The sequence below is a fragment of the Myotis yumanensis genome, unplaced genomic scaffold (assembly GCF_028538775.1).
Source record: "Myotis yumanensis isolate MYYU_CA2020_CCGP unplaced genomic scaffold, mMyoYum1.0.hap1 SCAF_3, whole genome shotgun sequence".
NCBI classification, from domain to species: Eukaryota; Metazoa; Chordata; class Mammalia; order Chiroptera; family Vespertilionidae; genus Myotis; species Myotis yumanensis.
This window is the reverse complement of record NW_027223754.1, coordinates 106396736-106419400: the sequence shown is the minus strand read 5'-3', so window position 1 is coordinate 106419400 and position 22665 is coordinate 106396736. Positions and strand designations below refer to the sequence as shown.

At 41.2% G+C, this 22665-nt stretch overlaps 1 protein-coding gene across 2 annotated transcripts in view; it reads left to right on the top strand.

Moving 5' to 3' along the window:
- The window catches only part of CECR2 (CECR2 histone acetyl-lysine reader), a 212275-nt gene that overhangs the window by 140665 nt on the left and 48945 nt on the right, over positions 1-22665 (top strand). For both annotated transcript variants that reach the window (XM_070409297.1, XM_070409296.1), the window contains exons 2-3: positions 17886-17980; positions 20861-21044. In XM_070409297.1, the coding sequence (XP_070265398.1) occupies positions 17886-17980; positions 20861-21044 (279 nt within the window). The remainder of the gene's footprint in view (positions 1-17885; positions 17981-20860; positions 21045-22665) is intronic.

Below are 22665 nucleotides of genomic sequence, written 5' to 3'. Positions count from 1 at the left end.
TACTGCTCTCTGAAAATAAAACAATTGAGCGAGTACTTATATTTAACTTTATTTTGTGAAAGAATTTGCTGAAAAATCTTTGCCTCAGCCCAACAAAAGCATACTTAGTTGTTTGCCAGTTGCACTTCTGAAACATTCCCTCACTATTCTGTGCATTTTCATTCTTATTTGATCTCTATCTTAATCTATTGCGATCAACAATCCTTGTCCTCAGCTTTGTAGTTTCGATAACTGAATGATGTCATTAGGCTCAGAGTCTCAAAATGACATTTTATTTATTGAAAACAAGGTAGATAACCTTTATGGTCATTATATTCACACCTGCCATTTCACACATACCACCTTCCTAATACCAAGATCCACTTAGTAATTAAGGAGCTGAGTATCAGAAGAGAATGAATTAGTCTTGAGGGGATAATTTCTCCTAGGCCTGATTAGATATTGCTGCCTCACAACAAAGATCATCACAGTGTCTCCCTCAGGATAAAGAACTTGATAAACTCCCTTGGGGCATCTTTCCCATTATAAATAGCATACACATATTTTTGGTTATACCATTTTTTTTTTAAAAATGAATGGTATTATTTTCATAGTTATAATCACATCCTGGTCATTCCTATTTGTCCTGACTTTCCAGATTTCTTCTCTTGATTGAATTTCTGACATTTCTGAAAACTTGAATCATACACTCACCTGTTAGACCGGTTGTTCCCACTGGCTAATTTCTTTCCGTTTTCTCTGTGAAAATTCCATGACCCCTCTATGGAGGCACTGGGCAGTACCAGGGGTTTTGGCACAGATCATTAAATTTTCATTTTTAACATTTCATTCTTAAAGATAAACAACATTTTGCTCTTACTGGCTCCCTTGTGTGTACTGGCCGAGTGCTACTCATTCTTCAACTTTTGCTAATCTCCACAGCAGCATTTTCTGCTGTCCTAATCATAACATTGAATTGAAAACAGTTATTTTTTTCCTAACCCCTTTCTATGTCTTATGTTTCTTAAGGATAAGATTCTCATTATCCTCTTTGCATTTCCTGTACTTAACACAGAGCCTGGCACTTAGGCAATTCATATGCATGGGTTGCCTTTCCACTTCTGTCATATCCCACTGTCACATTCCCCAAAATATGGTGAACTGGTTGAATTGTTTAGTTAAAAGAACCCCAACCCTCAGCCCCCTACACACATCAAAGTTACATATGAAGTTTTCTGTGTATATGCATTTTTGTCGTTCTCATGCACGAGAGCAGGACACAATCAGACATGTCCACTTTATTTTTATTTTTTAATCCTCACTCAAGGATATTTTTCCATTGATTTTTAGAGAGAGTGGAAGAGAGAAGGAAAGACAGAGAGAAATATCGATGTGATAGAAACACATCGATTGTTTGCCTGACCAGGGCCCAGGCCGGGGAGGAGCCAGCAACCTAGGTACAGGCCCTTGACGGAATCAAATCCGGGACTCTTTGGTCCTCAGGCCGATGCTCTATCCACTGAGCCAAACCGGCTAGGGCCAGACATGCCCACCTTAAACTTCTAGAAGCTTATTTCTAGGACCTTATTTCAAGCATCAAGTCTTTATTGCCTCTATCCCCCTCCCACCTATCGTTTATTCAACTTTTATCATCTTTATTTTTGTTTATATTGTAATCTTTGGGGGCGGGGGGACAGAATTAAACTTAACTAAAATTTCCTTGTCCTACTTCTTTTAACACATACTGTTAGTTGCAAAATCTTGTTGACTCTACTTCTGAAATTCTCTTTGTGCTTTTTATCCTTCCCATTTCTACTGTCATCATTCTAGTATTGGCCCCATCACTTCTTCCTTGGACTAGATCAGGGATCTTCTCACCCTAGTCCAGTGGTTCTCAACCTGTAGGTCTCGAACAATGAAAATACATCCTGCATATCAAATATTTACATTATGATTCATAACAGTAGCAAAATTACAGTTATGAAGTTGCAACGAAAATAATTTTATGGTTGGGAGTCATCACAACATGAGGAACTGTATTAAAGGGTCGCAGCATTAGGAAGGTTAAGAACCACTGCGGCCTAGTCTCTCTCCATAAAATGTGTCCTGAAAACCGTATCTGGATTAACCTTCCAAGTTTGATTATTCTTTCTTTTCTCTGTTCAAAAACATTCCCTGTTTTTTAGTGGCTCTCCAGTACCAAAAATAATTTCCAACTAACCCAGTACTGAGTTCCTAATGGCAGAGAATAAAAACTGCATAACATTTGAGGTCTAGAGTGATGGTCTGAAGAAATTCCAAACATAAGTTGTCTGATGAAGTCTTCTGTTTTATTTTTTTAATTTATGAAATGTTTAAGTTACAAATATCTTCCTAAGCAAAACAATGACAACAACAAAAAAATCAAAGTAAAACCGACACTCTAGGAAGGTGTGCCATTTTCACCTTGTGGTTCCTGTATTCTGTGGAGCCCGAGGAACACATAAGCAATGAAGTCTAGATTACTCAATCTGGTATCTGAGGCTGTGTATGGTCTGCCAAGAACCTGCTTTTCCAGATTTCTTCTCTGCATGGCCATGCTTGTCCAATACTAACCTCACTGAACATGTTGAAGCTTTTGTTATAGGCTTTTTTTGGCGGGGTGGGGGGGGGAGGGGGGGCGGGGGGAAACTTCTAAGCCTTCTATTACTTCTGGAGCCAGCAATGGTAATTTATAACTTCTCAGAAAATCATATTCTTCTAGATTTACACATTCATTGGTGTAACTTGTATTTTCATTTAGCCTGATATTTTAAGGTAGCAGTCATATTTGAGGGGAGGAGCTATTTTGGTTTCCTTTCGGTTTGTACCCAACATTATCACCAGTGACACAGCTGTTTCATGGGTCCAGGTTAAGAGGAATGGTGTAGTAGCAGCAGTACAGATCTACTGGCCTTTGGGAAAGTCTCTCACCATTATACCCACTCAAACTGATTTATATTTTACAGTCTAAATTGGCAAGAGGTGGGCCTTTGGGATTAAATTAATTTATACCAAGTTAGAAAGCATCAGCTGCAAAATTCAGCGGTGCCTTCTGGAGGCTAGTATGCTTGTTTCTTCATGTAGTCTAAGCCTACACTCCAGGCATTCTTTCTTGGATAGAAGCTGGGATGATCCTTCAGAGGGCCTGCTTTGCATCTCCGTAAGCAAGGTTCTGGGTCCTATACAGAAGCCGCCCCCATCTTTGACTGAGACACTTGCTACATGGCAATTGGTTCTTGTGCAAATTAAAAAGTTTGTAGCCTTCTAAAATCAAATACAACATACATTACTTTCTTTAGGCCATTTTTTCTTCTCCTTAAGTAAACTTAAAGGAATTAGTATGCCTGAATGTCAGTAGTATAAATCTGTCAGCTTTATCCTAACTTGAAAGTTGAGGAAAAGAAAGTTTCTCTCAAGCATCATCTTTAACAAAAGATAAAGAAAATTTCTATAGGAATTAGAAGTGTTTCAAGCAATAGGAAGTATCTGTAATGTTATTTAAGAAAAAGTGTTCCCCTGGCCAATGTTTCTCAGTGGTTAAAGCATTGGCCCACATACCGAAGGGTCACAGATTCTATTCCCAATCAAGAGCACTTACCTGGGTTACAGGTTTGATCCCCGGGTACAGTCAGGGCAGTTGCAGGAGGCAACCAATTGATGGGTCTCTCTCACATCGTTGTTTCCCTTTCTCCCCCACCCCGACCCCCCTGCTCTCTTTAAAAATAAAATCAGTGAAAAAAATATCCTTTGACGAGTGTTTACAATAAATAAATAAGGAAGGAAGGAAAGAAGGGAAAGGGAAAGAGGAAAGAGGAAGGGAAGGGAGAGAAAGAAAGAAAAGGTGTGAAGTGGGTGGTACATTAAAGAAATTAGTGCCTGGCTGGCATGGCTCTGCGGTTGAGTGTCGACCTATGAACTAGGAGGTCATGATTTGATTTCTGTGCACATGCAGGGGTTGCGGCTGGATCCCCGGGGTGGGGCATGCAGAAGGCAGCCAATCAATGATTCTCTCTCATCACTGATGTTTTTATCTCTGTCTTCTCCCTCTTCCTTTCTCTCTGAAATCAATAGAAATCTATTTTTAAAAAAGAAATTAGTAATATTCTATTTGTATCATTTGACAGTTTTCAGTCTGGAGACAATCTTTGTTTATTAGGCAGGTGGGAATTTTTAAAGTGAATTTTTTTTCATGGCATATGCTCCATTCTCTCCTTCTCTATAACCTGCCAGAGTTTGGAGTTGTTCCCTTTGCTCAGTCCTGAGTTCTTTTCCCAGCAGCCACTGCTTGTTCTTGAGGATGGAGGAGGTGGATCGATTTTTAACAGTGTTCTCTAATGAACTGTGACGCTAGCTGCAGAGGGCAAATTCTGTTACTCCCTCCCGCTACTCTCTAAAGCTGCAGAGCAGCAGTCGGCTCCCTTCTCGGTGCTGATTTGTTGATTTTTCTGCACACACACCCCTTCCCAGAACTTCTTGTCAAAGTTCAGGTTTCTGTGCCCTCACAGCTCAGTGCTCACAGTGAAAAGGAAATACAAAAAGGGAGGGGAGAAAGTAGGGGAAAGGGGAGGGGGGGGGGCTTTTTAGACTTTTTTAAGTCTAAGAATTTAGCTCTGGATGGAAGGCATGAGTAGTAAGGCTTTGAATAAAATGGGTTTCCAAATAGTTTTTTTTGGGTCATGAACATGGTAGGCCACGTAGTAAAAGAATATGAATTTTTATTGTTCTGAAACCTCCAAATTTTTGGGGGAAAAAACACTTTCTATCTCTTTAGTAGTTACTTTTTCCCCTCCACACACTATCATTGTGAAGAGCAAAATGAAATAATTGTAATATTAATGTGTTATAGAATATTTACTGTGTGCCAGGCTCCCCTAGCTTTTATAAAGTGTTACCTTATTTAATTATTGCAACAACCCTTGGAAGTAGATACTTTTAATATGAGTTTTTTTCAAAATTGTGCTAAAAAACACATAACATAAAATTTACCATCTTAACCATTTTTAAGTTTACAATTCAGTAGTGTTAAGTATATTTACATTGTTGTGAAACAGATCTCCAGAACCTTTTCATCTTGCAAATCGGACTCTATACCCATTAAAGTAAAAAAATGTTTAATAATCCAGTTATTCTGTTCAGCAGGATTAATATTGCTTTCCTATTTTTTTTCTTCTTTGCCATCTTTCTGTAACATTCCTAATCTGTATTCACTGTACGGTGGTGAAAACTGAGGCCTGTATTAGTGTGCCTTAGTTTATCCATACAATACAGACTACTAAGGATTAACAGTTACTAAGGGGAAAGAGAAAAAGCTGTGCCCTCTGGGGGGCGGGGGGATGCATCACTTAGTCTTTATTCTGATCTTTATTGATTCTGCTAGAGGGGGAAAGTTCACTGATAACTTTGTCACCTCAAAAGTTACCTTAGGCCTGCTTATTTTTTGGTTGGTTAACTAGGTAGCTCTGGTTTATGAAGCAAAATATTATAGAAATAAATTTTTAAGAGCAATTTTATATTTTGAGTCCCATTTTCTTACCAATTTAAGAGTTTCTGTATTACATCATTAAAATGGTTAGGCAACGGCAAGGGGTTAAATTATTTTTCTAAATGACACAGAGTTCCTTTCAATACTTTTTGAGAGACAATTCAAGTCTGCTCAGTTGTCTTTGGAAGAACTGATCCAACATCCTTGATATTTTACCTTCTGTGTCTTCTCTAGTTGCTAATGCACATCATAGTTGTTCTGGAAAACGCCAAGCCCAGCTTCACTGGGAAGAAATTTTTACCAGTTCCATGTAGCCCGCCCACCACAGTTGGACAGATCATTGGTAATATTTTGGGGCAGGTCATTTATAATATTTTTTCAAATTAAGATAGGAATGTTAGCCCCAAGTTTCTGCTGAGAATGTTAAGAAAACTGTGGTTGAATTGCCAATTAAACCTTGGTACTGAGGCAGGCGGAATATGTAATGAGACAAATTTTCTTTACTTTTTAAACCTCAGATGCACAGATTTTTGTTAGTCATAATTCTTGGTTCATAACACATTTTTGTCATTGATCTATGGATATTTCACTTCATTCATTTGTAAGTACTATCATCTGTGAAAATAGCATCCAAACAGAGTTAGACCATCATCAGTATCATGCTTCTCTCCCATTGAATCTTCTGCCTCCCAGCACCCATGAGAGTTGTTAAAAATCCAGATATAGAGTAAAAAGTTACCTTATATTTAATATAGATTTGTTATAAATTAATCATTTGGTCTCGCCAGCATGACTCAGTGGTTGAGCGTAGACCTATGAACTGGAAGATCACGGTTTGATTTCCAGTTAGGGCACATGCCCGAGTTACAGGTTCGATCCCCAGTGGGGGGGTGCAGGAGCCGATCAATTATTCTCTCTCATCGTTGATGTTTCTTTCTCTCTCTCTCTCCCTCTCCCTTCCTCTCTGAAATCAATAAAAAAAATTTTTTTAATAGTTAAGCTATTAGGCATGCATTTTAAGATAAATATTTCTTAGACTTTGAAAGAATCTATTTATAGATTTGGTTTACTAATTTTGATTTGTCAACTGCCATAGATTAACAAAATGTCAGTATTTTCAAATGTGAAAATTCATAATTTACATGTAAATAAAATGTGGATTTAAAGACATTTTATCTTTGGCCATGACACTCTTAACCTTTGTAGGTCTTAGTTTTTATTTTGTCACTGAAGGTCTTGCTTCAAACTTCAGTTGTCTGTAATTCAGCTTGATAACTTTTTGGCAATAATAAAGATATTGATTTTATTTATTTATTTGTTTTAAATATTGTTGAGAGTATTACAGATGTTCCCCTTTTTTCTGCCCATTACCCCCCTTCACCCAAGCCTTCACTACCCTATTGCCTGTGTCCATAGGTAATGCATACATGCTTGTAAGTTCTTTGGTTAATTTCTTCTCACCTACCCCTCCCCCCTTCCCTCTGAGATTCATCAATCTGTTCCATGTTTCCATGTCTCTGGTTCTATTTCATTCATCCGCTTATTTAGTTCATTAGATTCCTTATTTATTTTGATTTTTAGATTCAGTTGTTGATAGATATATATTTGTACATATCTTTTATCTTCTTATTAACTGCTTTTCTAAAATATTTTTTTATTGATTTCAGGGAGGAAGGGAGAGGGAGAGAGACATAGAAACATCAATGATAAGAGAGAATCATTAGCTGGAACTGGTTTGGCTCAGTGGATAGAGCGTCGGCCTGCGGACTGAGGGGTCCCAGGTTCGATTCCGGTCAAGGGCATGTACCTGGGTTGCGGGCACATCCCCAGTAGGGGATGTACAGGAGGCAGCTGATCGATGTTTCTCTTTCACCGATGTTTCTAACTCTTTATCTCTCTCCCTTCCTCTCTGTAAAAAATCAATAAAATATATTTTTAAAAAAAGAGAGAGAGAGAGAGAGAGAGAGAGAGAGTCATTAATTGGCTGCCTCCTGCACGCCCCATACTGGGGATTGAGCCGGCAACCCATTCATATGCCTTTAACCAGAATTGAACCTGGGACCATTCAGTCCCCAGGCTATCCACTGAGCCAAACCAGCCAGGCTCTCTCGCTGATTTTAAGATTATTTCTTTGTTTTTAACCTTTTGCATTTTAATTATGATGTGTCTTGGTGTGGGCCTCTTTGGGCTCCTCTTGTTTGGGACTCTCTGCGGTTCCTGGACTTGTAAGTCAGTTTCTTTCATCAGGTAGGGGAAGCTTTCTGTCATTATTTCTTCAAATAGGTTTTCAATATCTTGCTCTCTCTGCTCCTTCTGGCACCCCCATAATGCAAGTGATGGTATGTTTGAATTTGTCCAATAGGCTCCATACACTATCTTCATATTTTTTTATTCTTTTTTCTTTTTGCTCTTCTGATTGGATGTTTTCTGCTTCCTCATATTCCAAATTGTTGATTTGATTCTCAGAATCCTCTCCTCTACTAGTGGGTCCCTGTAAATTATTCTTTATTTCAGTTAGTGTATGCTTAATTTCTGACTGGTCCTTTTTCATGTCTTTGACATTCTCACTAAGATCCTTGAAAGTCTGACTAACTCCCTTGAAACTCTCATTAAGATCCTTGAGCAACCTTATAACCATTGTTTTGAACTCTGTATCTATTCTATTGCTTGCTTCCATTTCATTTAGTTTTATTCTGGAGACTTCTTTTCTTTCATTTTTGACATATTTCTTTTTTTTTCTTCTTAAAGTATTACAAAGAGTATTAAACATGTCTCCTTTCCCCCGCCCCTTGACATTCCCCCGGCCACCCCTACCCCCTAGTGTCTTGTGTCCATTGGTTATTCTCATATGCAGGCATACAAGTCCTTCGGTTGATCTCCTACCCCACCCCCAACCCTCCCCAGGCTTCCCACTGTAGTTTGACAGTCTGCTCAATGCTGCTCTGCCTCTGTACCCATTATTGTTCATCATTCTGTAATGGTCCTTATTATCCATAATTGAGTGAGTTCATGTGGTATTTTTCTTGGCTTCCCAGGGGCCGTCTCAGTCTCACAGGGGCCATCTCAGCCTCACAGGGGCCATCCCAGCCTCACAGGGGCCATCCCAACCTCACAGGGGCCGATTCAGCCTCACCGGGGCCATCTTGGCCTCACCGGCGCCGTCCCGGCCTCACGGGGGCTGTCTCGGCAACACGAAGTTTGGCGTTCTGTCCTTTGTTGGCGGCTCCTTGCTGGACAAAATCTCCAGGCGTTCCTGGTGGCTGAATATCTGGTATGCTTGCTTGGATTTCGTTTTCTACCAAGTGCACAGACTGCCTGTCTGCTGTCTCCCAGCGTCCCACGTGAGACTGGATCTGGTGGACCTGCCTGTGCGTTTGCTGGTACAGCAGTTCCACGTCGCCGGCCCAGCCGGATCTGGCTCCAGCTTCCTCCGAACCTGATTCTACTTCTTGAGTGTGTCCCTTATGTATGCGAGGAGTTGAAATCTGCGTTCTGCTGGGCTGGGCTGCAAAAGCTCCAGTGGTTCCCTTTGTGCCACTGGCACAGCTTGGGTGGGGATGTAAATTGAGTAGGGCGGGATCCCTGGGAATCACCAGGGCGGAGTAAGGGGCAATGGCATCTCCACGTCTCCTCGCCTCTCTGCGACTCAGCGTCTCGAGTCCCCGAGTGCTGGCGAGCAGCTCTGCAAGACAGCCACTCTCACTCTCCGACCCGTTGCAAGTCTGTCCCACCTTTCCCCGTAGGGGTCTGGGACCTCATAATCCCGCCCCATACAAGCTCAGTAGACTCGAGAGTCTGCAGCCCCTTCCAATTGAAAAAAACCGTGCATCCAGTAGCAGCCCGCCTGGGGCGAGACTCCGTACCTCCGTTCTTGGAGCCTCTGCACAACCTACTCAGTCTCAATGCTCTTCTTTCTTTCCTTCCATTTGTAGAGCTTCCACTGGGCCAGCTTTCCCATGGTTCTGAATGATAGCTGTTTGTCTTATAGTTGGTAGTCTCGATGTTGTGGGAGGTAGCACGCACAGGTCTGTACCTTACGCCGCCATCTTGGTTCCTCCATTTTTGACATATTTCTTTGTCTCTGCATTTTGACTGCATCCCTGTGTTTGTTTCTATGTATTAGGTAGAGCTGCTATGTCTCCTGAATTTGGTAGAGTGGCCTTGTGTATTTGGTGTCCTGTATGGCCCAGTCTCCTGAGCTGGGCACTCTAGGTGCATCCCTGTGTGGGCTGTCTTGTTGTAGTTGAATTTTGATTGCTGTTGGCATCACTGGGAGGAGTTGTTCTCCAGGCCAATTGGCTGTGAGGACCAGCTCTGACTGCAGTGGAAGAGCTACTGTGCAGGAGACACCCCTATAAAACAGGACTTGCTTCTGTGGGGCTTTGGTGCTTACTGAGCCTGCCCTGTGGGTGTGTCACTCTTGGATGTGCGAAGTTGTAATCTGGTATGGTGAAGCTGTCTCCCCAGGTGCACTGGTTCTGAGAGGTGCAGAGTTAGCCGCTGTATTGGACCTCTTATTGATAGATATGGGGCACGCTGTCAACAGCTGCTGCTTGTTGGAGAGGTTTTAGGAAACCGAGACAGGCCATTCATATGGAGAAGCCAGGGAATCACCAAGGCAGAGCAAACAGTGTGAGCCAGGCTGATGGAAACTCAAATATGGCTGCCAGTCAGCTCTGTGATGGGAGGAGGTCTCAGCATAGGAACAATTACCCCTGTGAACACTCCTACCTGGGAGAAAGCCACCTGTGAGTTCCTGCCCCGATGCCAGACAGTTCAGTTCCTCTCCATATGTCCCTCTATCCCACTGAGCCTTTGACCCAGTGGTGGAGCTCAGAGGGAGTGAACCCCTTAAGAGCAACACCTGGGTCTTCAGCAGCCTTCATGTCACTCAGCCACAATCTCTGCTCCTTTTTACAGCCTGAAGTTATGGGGACTTCTCTTCCCAGCTGTTTTGATTTTAAAAACAAAAAACAAAACAAAAAAAAACAGTTTTTGGCTTTACCTGTTCTTAAAATTATCATTTCAGTATATTCAGGGTTTGCAATGTGAGGGTTTAATTCACAGCCCTATGTCAGAAATGTAGTGGGGGGGGGGGTTTTAGAGTTTTCTCATATTTTAGATCTATGGCATTATTTCATTTCTGTTGGTAATTATATTTGTCTTCCAGTTATTAAACCAGCATTTATTCCTCTTACGCATGTTCTCAAATTTTTCCCTTCTCTTTTCTCACAGATGCTGCTTTTTTTACTGCAGGCTCTTTTAACTTCTAGATGAGCACCTCCCTAATTATATATGCATATGAATTATGGAACTCTTGTTAAAATGCATATTCTGGTTTCCTTAAGTGTTGTGGGGCCTGAGGTGCTGTGCTTCCAGCAAGCTTCCAGGCGTTTCTGAGGCCACCACCTTTGTCCCCATCTCTGGTACCCCTCCCAATCATTCCGCATACTACTCTAAGTACTATTTTTCTGAGAGAGATATCTGTTTTACTCTATGCCTTCAGGCTTGATTGTATATGGAAATAAAATCCACACTCTTTAGAGTGGTTTTCAGAGAAGATGCTCAAGAAATAGGCCTTTCTTGCTATCATTCTTTAATCACCATCTTCACTTTTGGGAGAGCAATTGGTAATTAATACACATGCCATGAAGTTTCACTCTTTTTACTCTTCCTCACTGTGCATCTGCCAGGTAAGAGTCTCCCTGTCAGGGCACTGTGCAAATCTTACCTCCTTGGCAAAGTTTTATTCCACTATTCTCAGTTTCTCTACTTTGTCCCATACCACTTTATACATTTAATACAGTATTTATTACATTGTTTCATAATTCTTTGCTATCAAGAAAATATTTAAATGTCTACTCTGCATCATACACTATTCTAGCGGTGAACACAATAAAATTAAATAAGTAAAAATGTCCTATTTGACTTACATTTTTAGCCCTTCCTCATTCCCTCCTTTTCTTCCTCCATTCCTCCTATTCGTCCATAACAATACTAAGACTTTCTTATTCATCTTTGTATCTCTGTTGTCTGGCATATAGTAGGACAGTGGTCGGCAAACTGCAGCTCGCGAGCCACATGCGGCTCTTTGGCCCCTTGAGTGTGGCTCTTCCACAAAATACCGACTTATGCACATGGGCCACGAAGTTTCAATCACACTGTACATGCATGCCCGCACGTGGTATTTTGTGGACGAGCCACACTTAAAGGGCCAATGAGCCGCATGTGGCTTGCGAGCCGCAGTTTGCCGACCACTGTAGTAGGAGAACTGTGTGTGTGTTTAGTTAATTTGACCACCTACTGTTTGCTAACTGCTGTGCTAGTATTATAGGTAGGGCCCCAGAGAAGAAAACAGGAATGTTTATTTCCCATAAGTAGCTTATGGAAGAGGAGGTGTTATTTTTAAGGAGCAGAAAAAAGGGCATTCACTGACACTATTGCCACAACGTTTTATTTTTGCCTCTTCAGAGGGACAATATTATAGGTAGAAACTGAACAACTAGAACTTGCCCCTGGTGAAAGCAATACTGGTAAGAAGGGAATCATCCTTGTTAAGCATTCCCACCTAAACCAGAAGAGAATGTCTGTGGGTGGGAAGCAGGAGATGGAAAAGGAATTAGTAGTATAGTTTGAATTTGTGCCTACAAGATTGACTTTTTTTTTTAAGGTATGTCAGGTAAAAAAAAAAAAAATAATGTAGATTTTGCATTTTGCTCTGCAGTGTGATGGTTTTGTAAAGTTAATGTTTTAAATTATTTACTGCACACTAAAAGTGATCCATATGTATCCTATGGCTTCTAGGAATTGTGGCATGCCTCCACACTGATCTGTGGTAAACTTCTTGGCTGTCCCCTCCCTGGTAAAGCCATTTAAGTTTTTATCTGTTCAAATGTGGCCTTTATCATAGCTCATTGTGGTACTTCTGTTCTTTAAAAACACTAGGAAACATCAGTTAGTACAGACTACAGTACCTTTAATCAAGAATGGCATTATGCTCTTGATTTACAATGATGGGGAAAAGGACAGAACACCAATCGAAATGTGAACATATTCACTTCCGAAGGAGTTGCGGAGGAACCAGCAAAGTGGAATTCAGCTAGGAAGATTTTGTAGATAACAGTTTTTCATGTAGAGGACTACAGATAGTATGGCTTGGCAGAAGGAAGGAGGAAAGGGATTTCTTTCTATAGGGAGAATGGTACCTGTGAAGGCTTGGAGAAAAAGAGTGATGAGGTGGTTATTGTAGCTGTTAAAACTATCAGGCTTTTCCAGTGGAAAAAGCACTGGACTGGGTGATCCTGGTTTCACTTGGCTGTGATTTGCTGAGTGCAATTGGAGAAGTCACTTTAATCTTTCTAGACCTAGTTTCTTTATCTTTAACACTTGGAGTGGGGGAAACGAGTTAAGTCGGCTCGCGTGAATTGCGCGTACTCCGCGGGAGCCGTCTTTAACTCGGTTCATATAGATTTGCGGTGGAGTGTGGGAAACGTGTAAACTCGGGCCGATTGTAACTGCGTATTACCAAATATTTGTTTGTTTGCTGTTCACAAAGATACCTACCTGCGTATGCGAACCATTTCATACCCATTGGGGTAATAGGTATCATAAAAATCCCTGATTTTGCGCGGGAAACCTAAATAATTGCCCGCGCCATCTTATATTTTGGCGGGAAATTCACCCCACACCGGAGTGTTAAACTAGAAGCCCGGTGCACGAAATTCGTACACAGGTATGGTCCCTAGGCCTGGCCAGTGATCAGGGCCAATCGGGGCTTTCCTTCCCCAGCTGCCAGCTGCCGGCTGAGGCCCTCTTTCATTCCGCACCGCCCCCTGGTGGTCAGTGCATGTCATAGCAATCAGTCGAACTCTGAAGGGAACAATTTGCATATTAGCCTTTTATTATATAGGAGGATTGAGGGAGTTGAAATAATATAATCTGTGATTTACCTTCCAGCTCTAGTATTAAGTAATTCTGGCTTACCTGTCAGATGAGATGGCCTGGATTTTTTTGCTTCAAAGTTCAGTTTCGTTACAATTGCAGTTTCATATTTGCATTTTGAGAGTCTTGCTTGCTTAGCGGACCAGGCTTAAAATATGAGCCATTCAAATCTTCCCCTTTGCTTCACATTTATTTCAGTTAGATCTTGAATTTATGTTTCTCCCTTTTCCCGCTGTTTCTCTCATTCAGTAAGTCCTTCAGAATCTTTCTCTTGGACTGTTGTGTTTAACATTATATCACCGCCCACCCTATGCACTAGAATTTATCTCTTATACATACCAGCTAGTTTAATCTCAATGTGTTTCTCCTCTAATTGTGGTGGTTCTCCATTGTCTTCCAAAGAAAGGCCAGACTAATTAACTCAGTATTCAGTATTGGCTATTAGTCTTAGCTCTCATTACTCCCCTCACATAATCTACAGAATAGTTAAACTGAACCTAATATCCTCTTGGTGCCTTTGCTCATATTGTTCCTGCACCTGGTTATGCCCTGCCTCTCCCCCATTGTCAAACACGTCACAGGCTTTCCATCTCAGGTGTGCCACCCACTGTCTTCATGAAATCCCTCAGGCTTCCCACAGCCAGAAATAATCCTTTTCTTCTCAACTCCCATAGCACCTTTTCTGTATCTAATAGTGCTAATTACTTTGTTTGGTTGTCTTTTTTTTATTTTTATATTTTTGTACTATCTTACCTCTCTAAACTAAGCTCCCCTGTGCAGGGTGGATGCTCAGTAAATATTTGTTGAATGAATGCATGAATTATAGTTCAGGTCCCTGTTATCTTTGGTTGGTAGTGTTTCTTATTTTTCTGGATAATAACTAAAAAGTATATAGAAAAGAACCCTGCATAAAGGAACTAATAAGCTAATATATAAAAATAAGAATTATTGCTTTAGATCTGTTAATAATTCCCAAGTTTGTACTTAAGGCAAACAAAGTGTTTTCAAGGTTCAGCCTTGTCTCTTGAGTTTCATTCACCTGGGCTTTCAAGGCACTATAGAATCCTTTTCAGTTGAACTACTACCTCAAAGTAGTTTGTGTTTTGTTTAGTTTACAAAAGAAATATACTGGTTTTATAGTCGAAGCAGACTTTCCTCTTTAGTACATACTGCCATGTAACACCTTGCTGAACAGTCACAAGTATATTTGTATTTCTGTGTATGAACATTGCTGACCTGTCACGAGTTAACTTGTGTCTTTTTCTCAACCTCTGAGTCAAGTATTTCCAGAGATGTGGCAAGCAATACATCCTAATTCTTTCCATCCATCTTATATTATGGTAAAAGTTTTTTAAAAGATGCATCGTGGCAGAGAAGAATGTCACAGCGAATTATGTGCACTTTGTCTGATTGACCGAGTGACTTTGGTAGTCAGGTGGAAGATATTAATGAGTCTAACATTAGACCATCAGGAAGGCAAAGAAGAAATGTGATAGTATATGACAGTGAGTGATTCGGAAGAATGGGCAGAAAAAGACATTTTACCAGCCTTGGGGGATTATACAAATATTTCAGGCGTAACTGTTCAATTTGAAGACGCACAAAGTATAAGTGAAGTAACCAATTTATTTTTTGACTAGAGGCCCGGTGGACGAAATTCTTGCATGGAGGCAAGGAGGTCCCTCAGCCTGGCCTCCACTCTCACGCAATCTGGGACCCCTCTGGGGATGTCCAACTGCTGGTTTAGGCCCGATCCCACAGGGATCCCTGCGGGATGGGGCCTAAACCGTCAGTCGGACTTCCCTCTCGCAATCCGAGACCACTGGCTCCTACCCACTCTGCCTGCCTACCTCATCACCCCTAAACAAGCGAGGCCTGCCTGATCGCCCCTGACCACACTGCCTGCCTGCCTGATCGCCCCTAACCACTCTGCCTGCCTGCATGATGCCTTTAGCTGCTTGCCTGCCTGCCTGATAGCCTCTAACTGCCTCTGCCTCGGCCCCTGCCACTGCAGCTTCATGCTGAAGTGTTGAGTGTTTCCTTCCCACATCCCGAGTGGATGAGGGTTCAGGAACTGGAAGTGGAGCCGCACACAAATGACAGAGAAAATACACGATATAATTTGGAAATATTGGGGGACCAGGCGAGTAAGTCCAACTCAGGAGGAAGGACTTCCCCCGGTGCTCAGGCCTCACCAAGCTTTTATTGATTTGGGATACACCCATAGCATAGCCCTTAGGCAGGTGACCCCTGGCAACAGGCAGACTAGCCCATTAGCAAGGATTTACATAATAATAAATGGGGAAGTTGCTTCAGCTACCACTGTCTGGACAAACAGAGGTGGCGCCTAGCTCAGACCTTTGCTAAGGCTTCAAAGGCACCCAGCCTTGGGGGGGGGGGGGGGGGCGGGGGGGGGGAGTCTCTGTCTACGCTTATCAGCTAGTGAAGACAATAAGCAGTTTCCCACACGGAAGGACATCCAGAAGGTTGTTCGGCTGTCTGGTCTACTTTAGCATGTTACACTTTTATTATTTTAGATGAGGATTTTTTATATCTTGTTACTTCTCAAACCAATTTACACCATCACCAAATGGAAAAATACCACGAAATCTTTGCTAAAACTTCACCATGGATGGATGTTACTTATAAAGAAGTTTCTTGGTTTAATTATATTGATGGGACTAACAAAGAAGCCAGAATGGAAAGATTACTGGCCAACTGACCCTTTACTTGGATCACACATATTTCCATAAACTATGACTGGAAAAAGATTCAAGCAGATACTTATTACGTTCTTTCATCTGAACAATAATTCACAAGCAACATGTAACACAGACCATGTTTACAAATTAAGGCCTCTTTTGGATCACTTTATCTTAAAATTTAAATCTTTATATATCAAAACAGCAGTTTTCACTCAATGAAACTGATTCAAGTAGAGGACGCATCAAATTGAAGACATATAATCTGGCAAAAAATAATAAAATATGGAATTTTAGTAAGGATACTTTGTGAAAGTTAGAATGACTATATTTGCAACTTCAAGATATACATGGGCGAAAGTTACAACAGACTGTATTACCTGTCTTACGCCCTTTTCTTGGTTCTTGGCATCATATTTACCAAGATAATTACAACATCGTGTCTACACCTGAACTATTATTAAAGAACAACATACTGGTCTGTGGGACAATAAGGGAGACTGTGAGTTGCCAAAGCTACTAAAAGAAAAGTAGCCAGCCACACAAGCGAGTTCTGGCTCGAAATAGCCAGTCAGCAAGGTTTAAGGTCAGAAATTACGTCTTACACATACCTTGTGCTTTCAGAACTATTAATAAGATCCTTGAAAGTTTGGTAAATAAATCTGGATAAAGAACTGATTATGAGCTAGTCAAACCATAAGCATAGTGGACCCTGTTTAAAAGAAAACTTTGCATGACTTAGAACATATTCCATCACCTAAGAAAATATTGGTTTATTGGGAGATTGAGAAGAGAAATAGGATCTCCTAATTTCCCCCCGTCACTTTTTGACCTTGTAGCTTCGGAGCGCTCAACTAATCTTTTTTTAGAATGCTGTGCCAAAACAGGCTTTGGCGTTGTCTACCTGATCCCCAATGAAAGCAAATGCATATCACCTAGGATTAGACCATTAATATAGACATTACCTCACTTCTCTCCAGATGATGTAAGATTAATCTCAGTTCTGGCAATCTATCATCAGTCATTTAGGTGTAGTGTACTTAAAGTATAAAAAATGCCAACTTACTTATTACCAATGCTTTTTTCAAAATCTAGTGCTTCTTTTAAGCTGTTGCAGATCGGTAAATGAAGAAAAGTTTCTAACTAATTACATATTTGCTCCTTTAGTCTCCTGCCATTAAAAATAGAAAGCAGCCCTAGATGGTTTGGCTCAGTGGATAGAGCATCGGCCTGCAGACTGAAAGGTCCCAGGTTTGATTGTGGTCAAGGGCACATGCCCAAGTTGCAGGCTCGATCCCCAGTAGGGGGCGTGCAGGAGGCAGCCAGTCAATGATTCTCTCTCATCATTGGTGTTTCTATCTCTCTCCTTCTTCCTTCCTCTCTGAAATCAATAAAAATATATTTTAAAAAATAGAAAGCAGTATAGCATATTTATGTAAGTTAAATTCTTTGATAATTATTGATTTATAAAAAGTGGTATATGTGTACATATTTCTTTTAGTGTGCTGATAAAAGGAATGGAGCTTGGGAAGGAGCAAGGTGAGAAATAAACCCCATGGAAAAACAGGAAGGTTGAACTCAAGTTGCTCCTCTAGCAGTAATTGTGGCGAAGATGGTCAGAGTTGATCCATGACTAGCATTTCTGCTTCACTGACCATTAAGATGCTTGGGAGAGGCATCAGGGGGTGGAGAGGCAAGGCAGATGGATTTTAAGAAATCTCTGTGTTTGATCTCTCAACTCTCTCTCTCTTCCTTCTCAGGAGTTAGAAGCAGCTCTTCACAGAGATGATGCAGAGTTTATTAGTGACCTAATCGCCTGCTTGCTTCAGGGCTGCTATCAACGAAGGGATATCACGTGAGTAATTCTGATCTTACTAAATTTTTTGAAGAGAGAACCAACCAATCAACCAGTCATCAAGATGTTTCATGTCTCCTAACAAACCAGTACTGATCATTAGCCAAAACGACATAACAGTGTAAACTGAGTATTTACAAATGGATTCCCAAGTCTTGTGTTTGGTTCTTTCTGCAGTTGACTTTTTAAAAATGTTTTTATTGATTTTAGAGAGAGAAGAAGGGAGAGGCGGGGAGAGAGAGATAAAGAGATAGAGAATCATCAAGATGAGAGAAACATCGATCAGTTGCCTTCTGTATTTTTCCTGACCAGGAATTGAACCAGTGACCCCTTGGTTCCTGGGTTTACACTCAACTGCTGATCCACACCAGCAAGTCAACGTTTCTTTTACATCGGTGTTTCTCTCTCTAAAATCAATAAAAACTTTTTTTTTTTAGTTGTTTTTGCTGAGCTGGTGTGGCCCAGTGATTGAGTGTCAACACCTGCACCCAGAGGTCACAGGTTTGATTCCTGGTCAAGGCACATGCCCGGGTTGTGGGGGCTTGATTCCCAGTAGGAGACATGCAGGAGGCAGCCAATCGATGTTTCTCTCTCTTCGATGTTTCTATCTCTCTCTCTCTCTCTCCCTTCCTCTCTGTAAAAATCAATGAAAATATTTTGTTTTTTGTTTTTCTCCTTGAATTTCAGATGTTTTAAAGAAAAGGATATATATAAAAGGCTAAGTGTCCATCTTTCCGACAGTTAGCTATGTTGCACACTGACCACCAGGGAGCAGGCGCTCAACACAGGAGCTGCCATGACGCGCACTGGCCGTTTAAAAATAAATAAAGGCAACACGGACCTGGTGCCGACAAACCAACACTTGGCTTCCCCCAAGTGGAACACAGGCCCCACCACCACCCTGGAGCAACACCCCACCAAACGCTGCCAAGACCCCATGGCACAAAATGTGGCCCACAGCCCCAGCCCGGAAGTGGTGGCTGTGGGTGCCGGGTAATGATGTCACATAGCAACACCCAGCTTCCTCTCCCTAGCGACTAGCCTCCTTGGAGTTTCTTCTGCCCAGGAGCCCGACTTACATTATAGCCAGGTGCAAACATTTTACATTTTAACCAAACGTATGTGAAGCATTTTCCCATGCCTCATCTCATTTGATCCTCACAGAAGTCCTGGAGTAGGTAGATAGGAGACTCAGTAGAATCCTATTTTCTTTTCATTAGCCGGAAAACAGAGATTTAGAAAATTTAGAAACTTGACCCAACTGAAAAGAAGTAAGAAATGGTGGAACTTAAAAATGACTTTAGGTTTTCTCACTGCTCAGAATATAGTCAAACACTGCTGCAGTTAAATATTTTACCCTTTGTTCTCCCTGCGTGATCTACAATAATAATCTGCTTCATGTTGATATTTACTGCTGTGTTGCTGACAATTACCTCAAAGAGAAGTTGGGGTCCTTCACTGGGCTGGAAAAAGTTTAGTTAAATCAGAAAGCAGGCCTAATTAAGCAAGTTTATTCTATATCTACAAAAGGTTAAGTTGACTCGCGCATGAACGATACATATAAAGCTAACGCTGGTGCTAGTTGCATGCATGTTTCCATCTGTCATTGTCGATTGTGAATTTGGTTGACACTTCCATTATAGAGAAGTGTCAATATTTCTTCTAATTAGTTTTCTTTCATTGTGCACCAATCTGTGCACCAGGACACTAGTAGATTTATATAAGAAGTTATATTTATATACAAGGAGAATGATCGCTTTTTGGCTAAGATCAAGTGTGTGTACAAGGAAAATGAATTGTCTTAAATTAAAAACTGTCAAGTATCTCGTGGTAAGGTGGTATGGAGATGCCAAGAAAACTGTTAGCAAAAGTGATACAATTGAAACTGAGTAGGATAAAGGTGCTATTGGAAAGGAATATCAAACATGCAATTCTTTGGGATAGGTAGAGGCTTTCAGGCAGATTGTAGGCACAAAGAACAACACTGTACATTTACAGTGTTTGTTGGGTTAATATGTTTGTGCTTCCATTGCCTCGCACTGGAATATGAAAGTTCTCCCTGGCCTGGCCCAGCCTGTCTCCTGCCACTTTCTCCACTGAAGCTATCATTCTGGTGAAATGATCTCAGTGTCATAGATACCTCATTTTATTTTACTCTGGGAAAAACATGCCTTGTTTGAGGTGCTTGGTGTGCATTAGGAATTCTAGAAAGTATGTAGTAGATAAAGGAATTTATTACCAAAGAGATATTGTCATCTTCATACTCCTCGATACCAAAAAAATACCCCATTTTATTTTCAAATTCATCCTTGCCACACTATCAGCTTTTTACCACCAGTTTGAACTGCACTTTGTCCAGCTAGGGCTGACATATAATTCTTGTAAGACATCTTTGCTTAGTGAGAAAAAAAATTTTAAATCAAGCATTAAGTGACATAACCAGATTCATTAATTGGAGTGTAGAATATCTAAGTCGTAGACCTGATTTTGAAGTGGCATCCAAACTCTGTAGTCTCTTTATCTGTACAAGCAAAGGTAAGACTGTTGGCCTCCATTTCACAATCCATACCATTGATTAGTAAACTTTTACCTATTTTACCAGAATGTGCTGTCAGTGGTCTAAAATAAAACTATCTACTCTGTGAGAAACTCTTAACATATTTATTTTCTTTGGAATTTGTCAATATAAAGTCCAAATAGATAGTATAATAACATGAGGCTTCAGAAAGGGACTTTCGGACCCTTCCTGTTACTGCCTCTTCATTTTCTGCTTTCTATTTAAGATTTGTCAGCTGTCAAACGACCAGCTCTCTTTCCCCTGCCCTACCTACTCTCTGTATTTTATATTGATGTATTTTTGTATCGGGGCCATCTGGCTAGGCCTCAGACATTCCACAGCTACCTAGAGGACATCATTAACTACCGCTGGGAACTGGAGGAAGGGAAACCCAACCCGCTGAGAGAAGCCAGTTTCCAAGACCTGCCTCTTCGTACGCGTGTGGAGATCCTACACCGCCTCTGTGATTACCGGCTAGATGCAGATGATGTCTTCGATCTTCTCAAGGTGCTTAACTGGCAAGCCCTAGCCCTAGAGCAGCAATTTTCAACCTTTTCATCTCATGGCACACTAAAATTTCTCAGCACACCAAAAAATACATTTTTGTCTGATCTGACCAAAAAATAGGTATGATTTTGATAAATTCACATCGAATGGGTATTGTTAGCTGTTGTGCTTTTTTTTTTTTAATGATCTAAGGCAGTGGTCGGCAAACTGCAGCTCTCGAGCCACATGCGGCTCTTTGGCCCCTTGAGTGTGGCCACGAAGTTTCAATCGCACTGTATGTGCGTGCCCGCACGTGGTATTTTGTGGAAGAGCCACACTCAAGGGGCCGCAGTTTGCCGACCACTGATCTAAGGAAAAAGAGGTCATTGCCCCTATCTAAATAGTCAGGTATTTCATGTTTTAAAATTCTTGCAACACCAGTTGAAAATCGCTGCCCTAGAGGAGGAAAAACACCAACATGTTTCCTAAAGTCTGAAATTTGATTTAACATAATTAAAATATTGAAAGTCGAAGACTTTAACACGTTTATGCAAGTGAAGTTTGTCCCTACATGTTTATACACATTATAAAAAAAGTGCTAGAGAAGGAAGGTATAGTTCTTCGCTCCCCCTTATTCTATTGTTATCTATTTAGAAGTCTGTCTCAGTTTGGGAGGGTGTAGACTATTGCTTTTCATTCATAGGAAGGTCAATTTCTAATTCTGTTAAGTTAGAAATGATCAAATATATTGATGACTTCTCAGTTCAGCCCTACTCATGTACATGATATAAAAATCATTGTGCAATTTAGCACAGTTTACTGAAAACTCAAGGACTTTAATAGCAATGACCCTGGGGTAAAGTGGGTACTGTAGTTTTTGATAGATCTACAATAGAGGATCATGTGAGACAGCTTTCATACGGCAGATTCTGCTCTGTTGTAATTGTCTTTTCTTTATGGATGCACACATAAAATAAGTCAAGCCAAATATATAATGCTAGAGGCCCAATGCACGAAATTCGTGCAAAAGCGGGCCTTCCTTCCCCCAGTTGCCGGGACCTGGGCTTCCCTCTGGCTGCCGGCACCCCGGACCCGGGCTTCCCTTGCAAAAGGAGGCCCTGCCCACCCGCCGCAGCCTGCCCGTCAGTTGCCTGGGCCTCCCTCTACAGCAGTGGCTCTTAACCTTCCTAATGTCGAGACCCTTTAATAGAGTTCCTCATGTTGTGGTGACCCCCAACCATAAAATTATTTTCGTTGCTACTTCATAACTGTAATTTTGCTACTGTTATGCATCGTAATGTAAATATCTGATATGCAGGATGTATTTTCATTGTTACAAATTGAACATAATTAAAGCATAGTGTTTAATCACAAAAACAATATGTAATTATATATGTGTTTTCTGATGGTCTTAGGCGACCCCTGTGAAAGGGTCATTTGACCCCCAAAGGGGTCGTGACCCACGGGTTGAGAACAGCTGCTCTACAGGGTGATCATGGGGAGATGGCTGGGCCCCCGACCAATTGCATCACACCCACCTTGACTGGCCTGGCACCAGTGAGTGTCATAGTGTGCTCCTGGATGGTCATTCCACTGTTCAACTGTTTGGTCAATTTGCATATTATGCTTTTATTATATAGGA